The 17,983-nt window shown below is 35.6% G+C and overlaps 1 protein-coding gene across 3 annotated transcripts in view; it reads left to right on the top strand.

Annotated features, from left to right (window-relative positions):
* The window catches only part of FRY (FRY microtubule binding protein), a 505,671-nt gene that overhangs the window by 346,205 nt on the left and 141,483 nt on the right, over positions 1-17,983 (top strand). For all 3 annotated transcript variants that reach the window (XM_087814426.1, XM_016213841.2, XM_016213842.2), the window contains 2 exons: positions 1,307-1,417; positions 5,927-6,081. In XM_087814426.1, the coding sequence (XP_087670552.1) occupies positions 1,307-1,417; positions 5,927-6,081 (266 nt within the window). The remainder of the gene's footprint in view (positions 1-1,306; positions 1,418-5,926; positions 6,082-17,983) is intronic.

Here is a 17,983-nt window from a genome sequence, read left to right as displayed (position 1 = left end):
GTGTATAAATATGCAAATATTCCAATTGGCTTCATAATTTCTAATTGGCAAAACTTATCCAAGTTTCCACTTTAATCAGTGTTTCTTCTGTATGAGAACCATATGTTTTTGCTTAAGGGATAAACCCTTCAAGTAGCTGCTTGCCAATAAACATCCAACCTAAAAATCCATAGGTTATAATGAGGTTTATATATGTATATATGTGTGTGTGTATATACATATATATGCGCATATATATATATCTTCAAGTTCAAAATCTTCCATTTCCCTTTTGTCTCTTATTCTAGAAGACTCCCAGAAATAAATTTCTATTAGGGCTGTTCAAACATTTCAGAAGCATGATTCCTTACAGTCTAATTTCAGCTCTGTCATATATAGCAGAAGTTGCTGACTTTCAGGTTGAATTTGTCTCAATGGAGATGATTTAAACCATGGCCCTGGTAATCATCTGGACATGCTAATTGCAGAGTTAATCCAGATCTCCCCTTCTCACCTTCCCTTGCTTCCTCTCCTGCCCCTCCCCCCCAAAGGAACTGGAGTTTATATTTTTTATTTCTTTATCTTTGATTAAGAACCACAATTATCTCCATGTTTTTCATAGTTTGTCAATTTAGTACATTAGTCAAATATCTGTCAAGTTTGTCAGTTCAGTACATAGTCAAATAGTTGTCATCAAAGCAAAATTTGAAAAGCTCTATCTTCTGAATAGAATTAATTCACTTGAAATTATTGAAGGTAAATTCATTTTTAATACTGTGACATAGTCATTTTGTTTTCAGTGTTTTACTGTTTCATCATAAAGACTTGTTATAATCATAAAATTACAAGATCAGACTGACAGAGGGAAGGAGAGGGGTGGGTGGGTAGAGGGGGAGAAAGTCACCAAAGAATTTACATACATATGTGCATAACCCAAGGACACAGACAATGGTGTGGAGAGGGACTGGGGAGGCAGGTGAGGTGGGGTGGAATGGGTCAATGGGGATAAAAAGGGGACATCTGTAATATTTTGAACAACAAAAAATTAATTACTTTTTTAAAAATTTTAAAAATTAAAAATAAAATAAAATTACTTGTTCACAAAGTTAAATTTATGGGTTTAGCTCTTCTAAAAAGAGCCATTTGGGAATCTGGTATTTTTACTGAATCCACTAAAGAATACTTTAAAATCTTGTGGAAATTACTGCTTTAAAAGATCGTTATCATTTATAAGTCTGGTAATTATGTTTTATAAAGTCAGTTGCTTGCCATTAGACCATTCCAGATTTCATTCCCAGGTGTTTTGTGTTTTGTGTTTTGTTATCAGGCAATGTCAGCAGTGTTGTGCTGTGGCCCTGTGTTTGACAATGTGGGCCTTTCTCCAGATGGTTACCTATATAAGTGGCTCGACAACATTCTGGCTTGTCAAGATTTACGAGTAAGTACTAGTTAAATATACGGCTCTTGTTCAATCTCTAGGATGTTCTGCCTCAGTTAGGTTACTGAGGTATCTAAGCATTGTTCACAGCACAGTCTCTTCCCACATCAGCCACAGAATGTAGGTTTAAGCGTTGTTCACAGTACATTATGATGCATCAGTATAAATATCACAGTAACATTTGGGTTGACAATAAACTGGGTCATAAAGCAAGTCTCTACAAAATTCAGATGACTGAAGTGACACAGACTGTGTTCTCTAATCACAGTGGAATTATGCTACTGATCAATGATGCAAACATAATTAAGACACACTATTCCAGATAACCGGTGAGTCAAAGAATAAATGAGAGAGACTGAAAAATATTTTTAACTGAAGAATAATGAAAGCACTACATACTAAACTTGTGGATTGTAAATAAAGTCTTGCTTAGAGTGAAATGTTTAGTCTTAAGTGCATAGAGTAGAAAGAAAAAAAGGCTGATAATCAATGTCCTAAGCATCCATCTCAAGGAGGTGGAAAAACAATAACATCAAACTCAAAAAAGCATAATGAAGGAAGTAATAGAGATAAGAGCAGAAATTAATGGAAGAGAAAAAATTGATTTAAATATTATTTAAACCAAAAGTTGAATTTTTTAAAAGCCTAATAAAATTAATAAATCCATGAGAAATATGATCAAGAAAGAGAGAGGGAAGGCGCATGTCATCAGCATCATAAATGTAAAGGGGGCATCATTACAGATGCCACAAATATTTAAAATAAAAGAACATATGAATATCTTTGTGCCAGTAAACTTGAAAATTTAAATTAAATAGACAAATTCCTAGAAAAACACAACACCAAAAGAAAAGAAAATCTGAATAGTTATATAAGTAATAAAGAAATTTAATCTGTAATTGAACTTCATGCAAACAAAACTTTAGGACCAAATGGCTTTACTGATGAAGCCAACATTTAAGGAACAAATTGCATTGATTTAATACAAATTCTTAAAGAGGAAACAACTCAAGAGGAAATACATTCCAACATGTTTTAGCAGACCAGCATAACCTTGATACTAAAATCTGACAAGGATTTAATAAGAAATAAAAGAAAAAGCCTATTTTATCCATTAGCATAGAAACAAAAACTTTAAACAAAATATTAGAAAACTGAATTCAGTGTTATATAAAAAAGATGATTCATCATGACCAAGTTTGGATTACTCAAGACCTACAAGATTGGTTTAATATTCATCAATTCCTTAGTATGTTAATTATATTAATAGAGTCCCAAGAAAGAAATATCATATGGACATCTGAATAGATGCAGAAAAAGCATTTAATAAAATTCCAAATTCATTCATGAGAGAAACTCTTAACAAAACCAAGAATAAAAATAACTTTCTTAGTTTGATAGAGGATGTCTTTAACAAACGTATGGCAAACATCATACTTAATAGTGAATATTAAAAGTGTTCCCTGAGATTAAAATGACCAAGGAAGCCCACTGTCACCACCTATGTCAACATTATACTATAGATCATTGCATATGCATTTGGAAAAAAAAAAAGATATCAGGAATAAAAAAAAATGAATTTAGATGGCCGATCTAAACATAAAGCTTAAAACAACTAGTTTCTAGAAAATAAGACAGGGGGATATCCTAATCCCTGGGATAAGGGAAAGATTTCTTAAGCAGGATGCAAAAATTACGAACCATAAAGAAAAACTATTTAATAACTTCTGTTCACCAAAAGGCACCATTAAGAGTGTGAACATGCCCGGCCAGGCACGGCTCAGCGGTTGAGCATCGACCTAGGATCCAGGAGATCGAGGTTTGATTCCCGGTCAGGGCACATGCTCGGGCTGCGGGCTCGATCCCCAATGACTCTCTCATCATTGATGTTTCCGTCTGTCTCTCTCTCCCTCTCCTTTCCTCTCTCTGAAATCAATAAAGATATTTAAAAAAAAAAAAAAAAAGTGTGAACAGACTAGCCATAGAAAGAAAGATATTTGCAAAATAAAACCAGAGTTTTTAATCTAAAATATATGAAGGACCCTTACAAATAAGTAAGATAAAGACACCTAGAAAAATGAGCAAAAGACTAAAACAAGCTATAGGTTATATAAATGGCCAGTAAACATAAGAAGACATTCTCTAGCTCATCAGTAATCACAGAGATGCAAACTAAAGCCACAGCAGATGGTACCCACCTGAATGGCTGAAATTTAAAAGATTGGCAGTACTACTTATGACCCAGCGATTCCACTTCTGGGTGTATATCTGAAGAAATACAAAACAGTAATCAAAAATATACATGCACCTCTTTGTTTATTGCAGTGTTATTTACAATAACTAAGATATGGAAGCAATCCAGTGTCCATCAATAGACAAGTAGATAAAAAAGCTGTGATGCATACATACAATGGAATATTACTGGGCCGTAAAAAAGAATGTAATCTTACCATTTGCAACAGCATAGATGGATCTAGACGGTATTATGCTAAGTGAAATAAGTCAGACCAAAAAAAAGACAAATACCATATGATTTCACTTATATGTGGAATCTAAAGAACAAAATAAACAAGCAAACAAAATAGAAACAGACTTATAGGTACACAAAACTGATGAGAGGGTTGGGGGGCTGAGTGAAAAAAGTGAAGGTATTAAGAAGTACAAATTGGTAGTTACAAAATTATCACAGGATGTAAAGTACAGCGTAGGAAAAATAGTCAATAATAGTGTAATAAGTATGTATGGTGTCGGGTGGGTACTTGAAATATTGGGAGGATCTTTGTAAATTATATAATTGTCTAACCACTATGTAGTATGCCTAAAACTAATACAAGATAATATTGAATGTAAACTAATTGAAAAATAAAATTTAAAAAATAATAATAAAGAAATATAAAGGTTAAATATCACCAATCATAACATAAAAAATAAAAAGATTGGCAGTACCAAATGTCAATGAGGAAATGGAGCAATGGGAACTCCTCACACAATGCTATAGAGAGTGTAAACTGGAAAAACCGTTTTGGAAAACTGATTGGCATTATCTACTAAAGTTGAACACAGTATACCAAGAGTAATCATAAATTAGAATTTTATACAACAGTAGGAATAAGTGAATGTAAAAATTGAGTGAAAGAAAGCAGAACACAAAGTTGTATACCTTATAATTACACTTACATAGACTTCAAAACTGTGCAGACTAATCAGTGGTGGTGGAAGTCAGGATATGGTTGCTTCTGAGGAGGAGAGAGGGGACAGTGGTTAAGAAAATGCACAGGCAGGCTTTACTGGTGCTAGCAATCCATGACCCTTACTTTGTGGTACTCACATTATCATGCTCATTTAAGATTACTCATATACTTGTGAATCATATACTATCTATGTATTTTATACATCAATATCAAGCTTTAAAGCACAAGAAAAACTGGCTGATTTTCTTTCAAGTCTAATTTTTTTATGAAATATTATTTTTAAGTCCTTTGCAATAGTATTATCCGTTTTTATCTTAAGCCCCTTGAGGAATTAGGTTGAGAATGTTTGACCATCCAATTAGAATATCGCTCCCATTGGGACCTTACTCTGTAATAAAAAGAAATAATAATTTTAAAGGGCAGAATCTTTCCTTCTCCATTTTGTTGCAACTTCCAGAGGCGGCAGGAAAATGTTTTCTGAAGGCACCAGTCTTCCCCTGGACAAATATTACAGTGGTTTCAAGAATCGATTAAGTATCCTATTAACTCTCCCCACAATGCTGATATATTTATATGGAAGTGTCTGATTAAGAGAAGATTATTGCCCTGGCCAGTGGTTGAGCATTGTCCCATGCACCAAAAGGTCACCAGTTCGATTCCCAGACAGGGCACATGTCTGGGTTGTGGGCTTAGACCCCAATAGGGGGCATGCAGGAGGCAGCCCATCGATGTTTCTCTCTCACATGGATGGTTTTTTCTCTCTTTCCCTCTCCCTCCTTCTCTCTCTCTAAAAAATCAATAAAAACATATTTTTTAAAAAAATAATTAAAAAGAAGAGTTTATTAATAACTGTATTGCTTTGTAAAAGATTGTCAGCTAAGCTTTACACAGAATATTTAGTAATCAAGCCTACTAAATATATTCCCTCTGATATTTTTCTCTAAAAGACTGCATACATTAAGGCTCTCCTTTTGTATATTTAAATTTTTTTCCAGATACATATATTTTTCAGAAATATTTTAAATTCAAAGAAAAAACATAGCCAAAGTCTTCACTGCCTTTCCAGAGTTCATGCTTGAGAATGAGTGGGTCCTATATGACAGGTTTATGTAGGGTCCTGTTTAGTTCATACATTTCAGTATTTGGTTTCAATTGCTCCCTATTAAAGAGGAAAATGTGGAACAAAAACTAATTAAGATGAATGCTCAGTCTCCATTTTTATTTTACCCCATTCAATGTTTACTAAACTCAATTTTGTGTCTTCCCCTGGAATAACCTTTCATTAAAGATGAATAATTGCTTTCCTCTGTTTATTCAGGTCCATCAACTTGGCTGTGAAGTTGTCGTCTTGCTCTTGGAACTTAATCCTGACCAAATAAATCTTTTTAATTGGGCGATTGACCGATGCTACACAGGTTCATACCAACTTGCATCCGGCTGCTTCAAGGCCATAGCGACTGTATGTGGAAGCAGGTATGGGTTCTCGTACGTGGGGGCTGCTGGTCAGTGGCAAATACAACTAGGGTTTTTCTTCATTATATGAATAACTGAGAGCAGCCTGCTTTTGCAATTATCCAGGCATAATAAATTCTATGGGAGTCCAAAATGGCCTATATTCCCTGGCAGATAGACCACTCCCTATAAGTGTGCAGCTGTGTTGATTTTTCGTATTCTACCAGGAGAGCCTTTTCTTGTTATAGCCCCCTTCTTTTAATTGCATGTAAATTCATAGTGAAGCATTAGAGTAGGATTTGAGAATGATCAAGGAGATATATTAAAGGAGGCTCTAGAAATGCTGGTGACAGGTGTTAAGAGTAAGCCCTTCAGCCACCTTGAGACCAAACTAAAGCCAAAAAGCAGCCTTAAGAAGGTTAAATCTGCCTTGTCCAAAACTTCAGAAGGGAAGAAAAGGGGAAAAATGCAGCACCTCAGGTTCCACAGATCACACTTTAGAAACCACTGTCCTTGTTATATAAATTAGTCATTCGGCAAAAACACTCAGCACTGTAATTTACTGAATTTCATAAATTGCATAAGCTTTTCCCAAGAGAGAGCTCACTTATTAGAACTTGAAAAATGGCAGCTGAAGTTTATTTTTTAAAAGACTCATATAGATTGTTGAATTTCCTTTTTAATTAATTGTTGCATTTACTTCTTTCAATTTATCTTTATTGCTGAAAGTATAACAGATGTTCCCCTTTTCCCCCCATTGATCCCCCCCACCCCACATCCACCCCCCTCCTGGCCTTCTCCATACCAATGACTGTATCCATACGTTATGCATATAAGCATATAAGTTCTTTGATTAATCTCTCCCCACCTACTCCTCCACCCCTGCCTTCCCTCTGAGATCCCTCAGTCTGTTCCATGCTTCTAGCCTCTGGATCTATTTTGTTCATCAGTTTATTTTGTTTATTATATTCCACATATGAGTGAGATCATGTGGTACTTGTCTTTCTCTGACTGGCTTATTTTGATTAGCATAATACTCTCCAGTTCCATCCATGCCCTCCCAAAGGGTAAGAGATCCTTCTTTTTACAGATGCATAGTATTCCACGGTGTAAATATACCACAGCTTTTTCATCCACTCATCTACTGATGGGCACTTGGGCTGTTCCCAGATCTTAGCTATTGTAAATTGTGCTGCTATGAACATAGGGGTGCATAAGTTCTTTCTGATTGGTGTTTCGGGTTTCTTAGGATATATTCCTAGAAGTGGGATCACTGGGTCAAATTGCAGTTCCATTTTTAATTTTCTGAGGAAACTCCCTACTGTTTTCCATAGTGGCTGCACCAGTCTGCATTCCCACCAGTAGGGTACTAGGGTTCCCTTTTCTCCACATCCTGGCCAGCACTTGTTGTTTGTTAATTTGTTGATGGTGCTCATTCTGACATGTGTGACGTGATACCTCATTGTGGTTTTAATTTGCATCTCTCTGATGATTAGTGACTCTGAGAATTTTTTTATATGTCTCTTGGCCATCTGTATGTCCTCTTTGGAGAAGTATCTATTTTAGGTCCTTTGCCCATTTTTAAATTGGATTGTTTGTCTTCCTTTTGTTAAGTTGTATGAGTTCCTTATATATTTTGGATATTAAGCCTTTATCAGATGTATCATTGGCAAATATTGTGTCCCATACAGTGGGCTCCCTTTTCGTTTTGTTGGTTTCTTTTGCTGTGCAGAAGCTTTTTATTTTGATGCAGTCCCATTTGTTTATTTTCTCCTTTGTTTCTCTTGCCCTAGGAGATATATCAGCAAACATATTGCTACGAGAGATGTCTGACATTTTGCTGCCTATGTTTTCTTCTAGGATTTTTATGGTTTCACAACTTACATTTAAGTCTTTTATCCATTTTGAGTTTATTCTTATATATGGTGTAAGTTGGTGGTCTAGTTTCATATTTTTGCATATACCTATCCAATTTTCCCAGCATCATTTATTCAAGAGATTTTCTTTACTCCATTGTATGTTCTTGTCTCCTTTGTCAAATATTAATTGAGCATAATAGCTCGGGTTGATTTCTGGTTTTTCTGTTCTGTTCCACTGATCTACATGTCTGTTCTTGTGCCAGTATCACTCCGTTTTGATTACATTGGCTTTATATTATAACTTGATTGTGATCCCTCCAACTTTGTTGTTCTTTCTTAAGATTGCCATGGCTATTCGGGGTGTCTTTTGGTTCTGTATAAATTTTTGAAGTGCTTGTTCTAGATCTGCTGTTGGTATTTTAATAGAGATTGCATTGAATTTATAGATTGCTTTGGGTGGTATGGACATTTTAATGATCTTGATTCTTCCAGTCTATGAACATGGTATATTCTTCCACTTGTTTATATCTTCCTCTCCTTCTTTTTGCAACATCCTGTAGTTTTCCGAATACAGGTCTTTTACCTCCTTGGTTAAGTTTATTCCTAAGTATCTTAATTTTTTTGTTGCAATGGTAAATGGGATTTTTTAGTTTCTCTTTCTGAGGGTACACTATTGGTGTATAAAAATGCCATCGATTTCTGGATGTTAATTTTGTATCCTGCTACCTTGCTGAATTCATTTATTAAATCTAGTAGTTTTAGGATTTTCTGTGTCATCTGCAAATAATTACAGTTTTACTTCCTTCTTTCCAATTTGCATGCCTTTTATGTTTTCTTCTTGTCTGATCATTGTGGCTAGGACTTCAGTACTATGTTGAATAAGAGTGGTGAAAGTGGACACCCCTGTCTTGTTCCTGTTCTTAGGGAAAATGCTTTCAGTTTTTGCCCATTTCATGCGATGTTGGCCATAGGTTTGTCATATATGGCCTTTATTACATTGAGGCATGATCCCTCTATTCCCACTTTGCTAAGAGTTTTTATCAAAAATAGGTCTTGGATTTTGTCAAATGCCTTTTCTGTGTCTATTGATATCATCACGTGATTTTTGTCTTTCAATTTGTTTATGTGATGTACCACGTTTACTGATTTGTGAACATTGTACCAGCCTTCCATCCCTGGAATAAATCCCACTTGGTCATGGTGTATGATCTCTTTAATATATTACTGGATCCAATTTGCTAATATTTTGTTGAGGATTTTAGCATCTATGTTCATCAGGGTTATTGGCCTGTAATTCTCTTTCTTTGTAGTATCTTTATCTGGTTTTGGAATTAGGCTAATGCTGGCCTCATAAAAAGAGCTTGGAAGTGTTCCTTCCTCTTGGATTTTTTGGGATAGTTTGAGGAGGATAGGAATTAGTTCTTCTTTGAATGTTTGGTAAAACTCCCCTAGAAGCCATCAAGACCAGAGCTTTTGTGTGCCTGGAGTTTTTTTTATTACAGCTTCAACTCCATGAGCAGTTATAGGCCTAGTCAGGTTTTCTGACTCTTCCTGATTGCGTTTTGGCAGGTTGTATTTTTCTAGGAGTTTGTCCATTTCATCCAGGTTGTCCAGCTTGGTGGCATATAGTTCATAGTATTTTCTTAAAATCTTTTGTATTTCTGTTGGATCATTTGTTACTTCACCTCTTTTGTTTCTGATTTTGTTTATTTGGGTCCTCTCTCTTTGTTTCTTGATGAGTCTGGCTAAAGGTTCATAAATCTTGTTTATCTTTCAAAGAACCAGCTCTTGGTTTCATTGATCTTTTATATTGTATTTTTAGTCTCTATGCCATTTATGTCTGCTGTGATCTTTATTATTTCCTTCCTTCTACTTACTCTGGGCTTTTCTTGTTGTTCTAAGTTGTAGGGTTAGAGATTCTATTAGAAGTTTTTATTATTTTTGAGGTAGGCCTCTAGTGCTATGAACTTCCCTCTCAGGACTGCTTTCATTGTGTCCCATAGATTTTTGGGTTGTTGTAAGTTCGTTTTCATTTATTTCCAGGAAATTTTTTATTTCTTTCTTGATCTCTTTGGTAACCCATTCACTGTTTAATAACTTACTATTTAGCCTCCATGTGTTTGAATCTTTTATAGTGTTTTTATTGTAATTGATGTCTAATTCCATACCTTTGTGGTCTAAGAAGATGTTTGATATGATTTCAATTTTCTTGTATTAGTAGAGGCTTTTTTTGTGTCCTAACATGTGTTCTATCTTTGAGAATGTCCCATGTGCACTTGAGAAGAATGTATATTCTGCAGCTTTTGGGTGGTGGAATGTTCTGTAAATGTCAGTTAAATCCACCTGATCTAGTGTGTTATTTAGGGTCACTGTTTCCTTGTTGATTTTTTTTCTGGAAGACCTATCTAGTAAAGGAAGTGGGATGTTAAAGTTGCACACTGTGACTGTATTGCTGACAATCTCTCCCTTAAAGTCTTCCTGAAGTTTGTTATAAATTTAAGTGCTCTATTTTGGGTGCAAATATGTTTATCAGGGTTATATCCTCTTGGCGGATCGATCCCTTTTGTACTATGTATTGACCTTTCTTGTATCTCATTATGGTCTTCATTTTGAAGTCTATTTTGTCCTATATGAGTATTGCTACAGCAGCTTTTTTTTTTTTTTCATTTCTATTTGCATGGAAAATCTTTTTCCATCCCTTCACTCTCATCCTGTGTGAGTCTTTTGTTCTGAGAGGTGGGTCTCTTGTAGACAACATAGATTTAGATCATGTTTACTTATCCACTCAGCTACCCTATGTCTTTTTATTGGAGCATTTAATCCATTTACATTTAAGATTATTATTGATAGATACTTATCTATTGCCATTTTAATTTTTTATGCCTATGTTTCTCTCTATATATATTTCTACTTGTAATTACACTGGTCCCTTTAACATTTTCTGCAATGCTGGTTTGATGGTGATAAACTCCTTTAGCCTTTTTTTTGTCTGGGAAGCTCATTATTTCACGATCTATTTTGAACGATAGCCTTGCTAGATAGAGTAGTCTTGGTTTCAGATCCTTGTTTTGCATTACCTTGAATACTTCATGCATTCCCTTCTGACCTATAGAGTTTCTGGTGAAAAGTCATCTGACAGCCTTATGGGAGCTCCTTTGTAGGAAACAGATTGTTTTTCTCTTGCTGCCTTTAATATTCTCTGTCTTGAATTTTTGGCATTTTAATTATGATGTATCTGGGCCTGGTCCTCTTTGGGTTCTTCTTTCTTGGGACTCTCTGTGCCTCCTGAACTGGTGTGACTTTTTTCTTCACTAGGTTAGGGAAGTTTTCTGCCATTATTTTTTCAAACAGGTTTTCTAACCCTTGCTTACTTTCTACCCCCTCTGGCACTCCTATGATGTGAATATTGTTAATTTCACGTTTTCCCACAGCTCCCTTAGACTGTCCTCCTGTTTTTTAATTGTGATTTCTTTTTGGACCTCTGATTGAGTAATTTTTTTCTATCTTGTCTTCTAATTTGCTGATCTGATCCTCAGCTTCCTCTAATCTGCTGTTTATTCCTTCCAGTGTGTTCTTTGTTCCACTATGTCATTCTTCATTTCTGACTGGTCATTTTTCATAGTTTTCATATCTTTTTTTATGCTGTTGAGCATCCATACAATCAGTATTCTAAACTCTGTATCTGATAGATTTCTTATCTCCATTTCATTTAGCTCTTTTTCTGAGGACTTCTCTTGTTCTTTCATTTGAGACTTGTTTTTTTCTCTCCATTTTGGCTGCCTATTTGGATTTGTGTCCATGTATTTCGTAAGCCTGCTAGGACTCTCACTCTTTTTAGAAGATCTCTGGTGTAGGCCAATGTCAGACACTGTTTGTGACTGGCCTTGAGTACCCTGTTTGGAGCTATCAAAAACCTATGGCTTGAGGTCCCCTCTGTTGGGGCTCGGTGTGTTTAGACAGGTCCAAGATGTACATCAAAGTCTGCTTTTCCGAGGCCTGGGTCCAGAAGCAGATCAGGCAAGACTCAAAGTACTCTGAGGTCTGCCTCTGCCTGCAGGCTGATTTATCTGATTCTCTTCATGAGCCTTAGGCTGTAGAAACTCCACAGAGTTGGGCAAGAAGTTTTCCAGCAGGGGGGAGCAATTGCTTCCCCCTCAGGCAAAAGCTGCTTGGAAGGTAAATGTCCTCCTGAGAAAGATGTCCTCTGCAGTATGGGGGAATGACTCAGCACAGGAATCCAGCGGGGTGCCCTCTGAGCTCTATTTCTAGAGCCTACCACCCTAGATTCTCCTCACACAGCTCCAGTCCACTCTGCCCTCCCTCTGCTGGAGCCCAAGGTGAGTGGCTGCACAGGAAACTTTGCGTGTTGGCCCTTTAAGAGGATCCTTGCATTTCCAGCCATCTCTCCCTGGCAGACAGAAACCCAGCTGCTTTTCACAGCCAGCTTTTATGTGGGCCCCTTTCTCAGTTCTGGTGCTCTTGGCTGGGAAGCCCAGCCTGGAGTTTAGGCCCCAGAGTTCTCAGTGGGAACCCCCCACAGCTGAGATAGCTTTCCAGGCCTTCAGTTGCTCCCTGTGGGAGCCCAGTCAGCCCTCTTGTGCCTCTGCCCTTCCTACCAGTCTCTATGTGGTCTCCACTTTTCCTCCTTGGTTATGAGGGTGCTCTCTAGCTCATCTTCATTTGCAGTTGATTATTCAGGATGGTTTTTCTATATTTTAGTTGTAATTCCAGTTTGGTCCCAGCAGAATGTCAGTGTAACTTCCACTCAGTCCACTGCCATCTTTAATCTCTAATTGTTGCATTAAAAATGGCTGTTGCAATGCCCTGTTCGGTTAGGTCATTTGATTAGAGTGTCATTCAGATATGCCATGGTTGCAGATTTGAAGGTTGTGGGTTTGATCCCCCCCCCCCCATCAGGGAACATACAAGAATCAACCAGTCAATGCATAAATAATTAGAACGTTGAATTCATATATCTCTCTCTTATCAATGAATAAAAATTAAGGTCTGGTGGGGCATGGGAGCGGGGTAAGGGGGTCAGTGGGGGAAAAGGGGCCATCTATAATACTTTCAACAATAAATTAAATAAATAAGTAAATAAATAAATAAAATGGCTGTCTTGAGATACTGGAAGAAGGGAATAAAAGTGAATTAGTTTTCAATTGCAACCTATTACAAATAAAAAAAAGTGAATTCACTTTTTGTTTGTTTATTTATTTGTTTTGTTTTTAATCCTCACCTTAGGATTTTTTTTCATTACTTCTCTAATAGAGTAGAAGAGAGAGAGAGACAAACATCGATGTAAGAGAGACACATTTATTGGTTGCCTCCCACACGTGAGATCGAGCTCTCAACCGAGGTATGTGCCCTTGGGCAGAATCAAACCCAGACCGTTCAGTCCACATGTCAATGCTCTAACCACTGAACGAAACAGGCTAGGACTAAAAGTGAATTAGTTTTAAATTCTAACCTATTGTGTTCTAAATTAATAGAAACAAAATTTTAGAAGACATCTACTTTCTGTAAACTTAAAATGACCATGCTGTTTAGAGACAAGTTTCTCTTTAAAATTTTTCCCTTTCTTTTTTAAAGATAGTAGATAAGATTTCATGTCTAAAGCTTGTGTTTTCCATAATATTAGCAGTAGAATCTTTATGATGCACTTAAATCTCCATAAGAGTTATAGCAGATGAACATAAACTGATTTTTCCATCATTTTATTTCTTGATGTTAACATTACATAAGAATATTTAGAACTATGGGATTTTACCAAAATAACATTTTTTGCAAAAATCTCCTCCAGAATGTTTTTTCTTTTCAGATATTTCTATATACTAAGAATAAATTTCACATAATACTTTGATTCTAAAAAATATATTTAGAATTTATGACTTGGACCATAGATTTCCACTCTTTGCTGCCTTCTCCCAGTGAACTTGCTTTGAACTTTCCTAGCCAAATTAATTTCATTGCATGATATCTCATAAAATGTTATATTGCATTCCCGTGAATAATTCTACGTATAATCCCTTAGGGAGCGCAAATAAATGCTTTGAGAATTTAGCGGCATAATCATCATTTCAGTAATATCTCCAGTCCCAAAAATAATAGGACATAGAACCCTCTGTTTAGAGTAGATTTTAAAAGCTATAATTCTAAATTATTTGGGTTTCCTAAACAAATATTGCATATCAATTTACATTCATTACATTTATATATTCTGAAGGAAGGTTAGAGGGCCAGGCAGTGCCATGGCCATGATCTGTCTGCCAAGACAGTAACCAACACTTCTGTCGTTTCTCACCATAGGGCATGTTCAGAATTTAAAGTTTCAGCTGTGGCCAAAATTTGTTCTCTTTTCCCATAAATTCTCAGACTGTATAGTTTAGACATACCTTGGATTTGTCTGAACAATTTTTGCATTTATATTTTCAATTCTGTTTTTCCAAAGCAATTCTGGTATTTTTGTTTTTGCTTTTTTTGTCTCCTGCATCTTTGCTTCTGAAAGATACCTAAATACCTTCTCTTATGAAAGAATAGGTTCCTGAAAAGTCATACATAAACTGGATCATATTTTAAATTTCTCAAGCAAGTTATCTGTACAGTCACTCCTATGACAAGTCATTTTCCAAAGAGAAGAATCCTTCTTGTAAAGTAAATAATTACCATCTCCTTTTCAAATAGGAATGATCATAAGCCAGATTTATTTTATAGGAACATGTCAATATAAGCAGATTTTATTAAAGAGCCAGTTATAATTTACTTGAAAATACCTAAAAGATTGAACATTTTTAAATGCTCTTATTGCTTAAAATTTTCTACCGTTAGTTTTAGAAGAGGAATTAGCCATTTTTGCATAATTAGTATATCAATTCCTATATTCGTCAGCTGTGATAATGGGGGAAAAAATGGTCTACATTCTCGTTCTTGGTGTCTTTTATTTCTGTAATGGACTGTGTGTGTGTGTGTGGACTGTGAACTTGCTGGTCTCCAATCGAAACTATAACTGTAACTATGACTATCATATAATTCTGGTGATTTTAAGAGATTTGGAAGTCAAAGTGAAACTTGAATAGGACCAGGGGAAGTGAGGATAAAAGTAGAAAGTGATGGTAGAACTGGTAATATTAATTTTGAAGAATTTTTCATAAAATACGGTTTATATTTTATTAAAAGCTATTAAATGCATCTTGATACTATAATTTAGAACAAAAGAAAATAGCTCACCTATTAGCATTAGTTCAAGTAACTATTTGGCTTCTGTCCGTGTTTTTGTTAACTTTCCCCTCAACTCCAAATTATATCAGTACAGAACAGATAAGGAAATTGAGAAAGAGATTAAATGGCTTTCCAAGGTTATTAATCAAGGTAAGTAGTATGCTCTATATTAAAAGTACAGGCCATTTCCAATCATTGACTTAACAGAATTCTCTTAACATTTAATTAAATGCTTAAGGATTCCATTGATTTTACTCTTACAGTCCAAAAATCTACTAAAAATGTTTAGTAGATGTTTCAGAATTATATATACAATCAAAATTAAAGGATTGTGTTGAGTTTATTTTTGTTGTCATTGTTATTTGTATGTTTGTTTTGCCTTAAGTTAACTCTCTCTAAATATTTCCTAATTTAAATCAGGCCCAACAAGCTTGAATTCTTAAAAGTGAATGCCCCACATCTATCTATTTCCAAGGAAGACATGTGAAGCTTATGACTCATGTATCCCAATAAGCACCACCTACCTGGTGATGTTTAGCCTCATTTGGTCCAGTAGGCCATCTGGAGGGTTGCAAGAGAGCACGAAGTGGGGGTATTTGGGCCCTGGAAACTTACTGTCTTTTCTTAATGAAATTTATTGGGGTGACATTGGTTAATAAAATCATATAGGTTTCAAGTGTACAATTCTATAATACATCATCTGTATATCATATTGTGTATTTACCACACAATGTCAAATTTCCTTTCATTACCTTATATTTCACCCCTTTACCCTTTACTATCCCCACCTTCTTTCCCTCTAGTAACCACCATATTGTTATCTGTGTCTATGAGTTTTTGTTTGTTTGTCTTATTTGTTTATTTGTTGCTGTTCTTTTTATATCTGACATATAAGTGAAATCATATGATTCTTGACTTTTTCTCTCTGACTTATTTTGCTTAGCATCATATTCTCAAGATCCATCCATGTTGTCACAAAGGGCAGTATTTCATCTTTTCTTATGGTTAAGTAATATTCCATTGTATATCTGTACCACATCTTCTTTTTCCAATCATTTATCGAAGGACACTTGCCATGTCTTGGCCATCATGAGAAATACTGCAATGAACATAGGGGTACATAAATCTTTATGAATTAATGTCTTCAAATATTTTTGGGTAGATACTCAGAAGCAGGATTGCTTGGTCATATGATAACATTATTCTTAGCTTTTTGAGGAGCCTCCATACAGTTTTTCATAGTGGTTCCACCAGTTTACATTCCTACCAATAGTGAATAAGGGTTCCTTTATCTCTACAACCTCTCCAACAGTTGTTATTAGTGTTCTTGTTGATAATAACTATTTAAATGGGTGTAAGTTTGCATCTCATTGTAGTTTGGATTTGCATTTCCCTAACAGCTAGTGAAGTTGTTTGTCCCCATATACAAAAATTAACTCAAAGGATTGCAGCTCGATTCTGGGTCAGGGCACACGCCTGGGTTGCGAGCTTGATTCCCAGTTGGGGGTGTGCAGGAGGCAGCCGATCAATGACTCTCATCATTGATGTTTCTCTCTCTCTCTCTCCCTCTCCCTGCCTCTCTCTGAAATCAATAAAGACATACACGTATATATATAGAGAGAGAGAATCTTGAAAAAAAATTAACTCAAAGGGATAAAAGACCTAAATATAAGAGCTGAAACAATAAATTACATAGAAGAAAACATAGCTACTAAACTTATGGACTTTGGTCTTAGAGAGGATTTTATGAATTTGACCTCAAAGTCAAGGGGAGTAAAAGCAAAAATAAATGAATGGGCCTATATCAGACTAAAAAGCTTCTGCACAGCAAAAAAAAAAAAAAACTATCAACAAAACAAAAAGGCAGCCAACTAAATGGGAGAAGATATTTGCAAACAGCACGTCTGACCAGGGGTTAAATATCCAAAATATATAAAGAACTCATACAGTTTAACAACAAAAAAGCAAACAATCCAATTAAAAATGGGCAAAGGACCTGAACAGACACTTCTCCCAGAAATACATACAAATGGCCAACAGATATATGAAAATATGGAAACTTACTATCTTGTGTTTGAATTCAACCTGTGTGCTCTTGAGCAAGTTACTATCTTACTCATCTTTAAAACGGGAGTGATGATAGGATTAGGGCAGAATTAAATAAAACAAGTCTCTTGATCTGAGACCTGGCCTCTAATAACCACCCTATAAACTATTATTCACTAGCTGCTACAGGCAGAAGGTTACAGAGTAATCACCTCCATCAACTAGTAATATCTGTTAAAAGAATGTTTCAAAGTTATCCTGACCTTTGTCACTTAGTTCTAAGAAACCAGAGCTAGTGAGTATTTCCCAAATTCTTCAAAAATCTCTTTTCTAGATTGAAAAAAAGTTTCATTTCTTGTTTACTTTCTAAATCACTCCTACCTTTCACACTTATTTCACCATTTGCTTTTTATTCTGTATGATCACAACTGCCTTTATTCATCTAGTACCCTTCCAGAAGGCCTAAGGTGAGTAATTAAATGCTGGAAGGTAAAAGATTCTGTTGCTGAGCCTGTTTCACACATCAAAGTTCAGATGATTTATGTGTGTTCTCTTGCTCATTTGAGATCTCTCTCACTTCTTCTCTGGGCTTCTTTCATTTTTTGTATCTGTATTATTCCTCTCAATGTTGTTTCACATAAATTCCATAGCTCATTCTTGAGCAACTAATAAATGCCCTCATTACATGGTCAAGTACACAGCCCCACATAAGGGACAGGCTTTGTCTGTTCCTTTCCTGCCTTTAAATTTCCAGCAGTGTTTTCCATTGTTCTTCTCTATATAAATATATATGAATTAAG

This window comes from Miniopterus natalensis, chromosome 2 (genome assembly GCF_054644295.1).
Source record: "Miniopterus natalensis isolate mMinNat1 chromosome 2, mMinNat1.hap1, whole genome shotgun sequence".
In the NCBI taxonomy this organism is placed as follows: domain Eukaryota; kingdom Metazoa; phylum Chordata; class Mammalia; order Chiroptera; family Miniopteridae; genus Miniopterus; species Miniopterus natalensis.
This window is presented reverse-complemented; position numbering and strand designations above follow the sequence as displayed.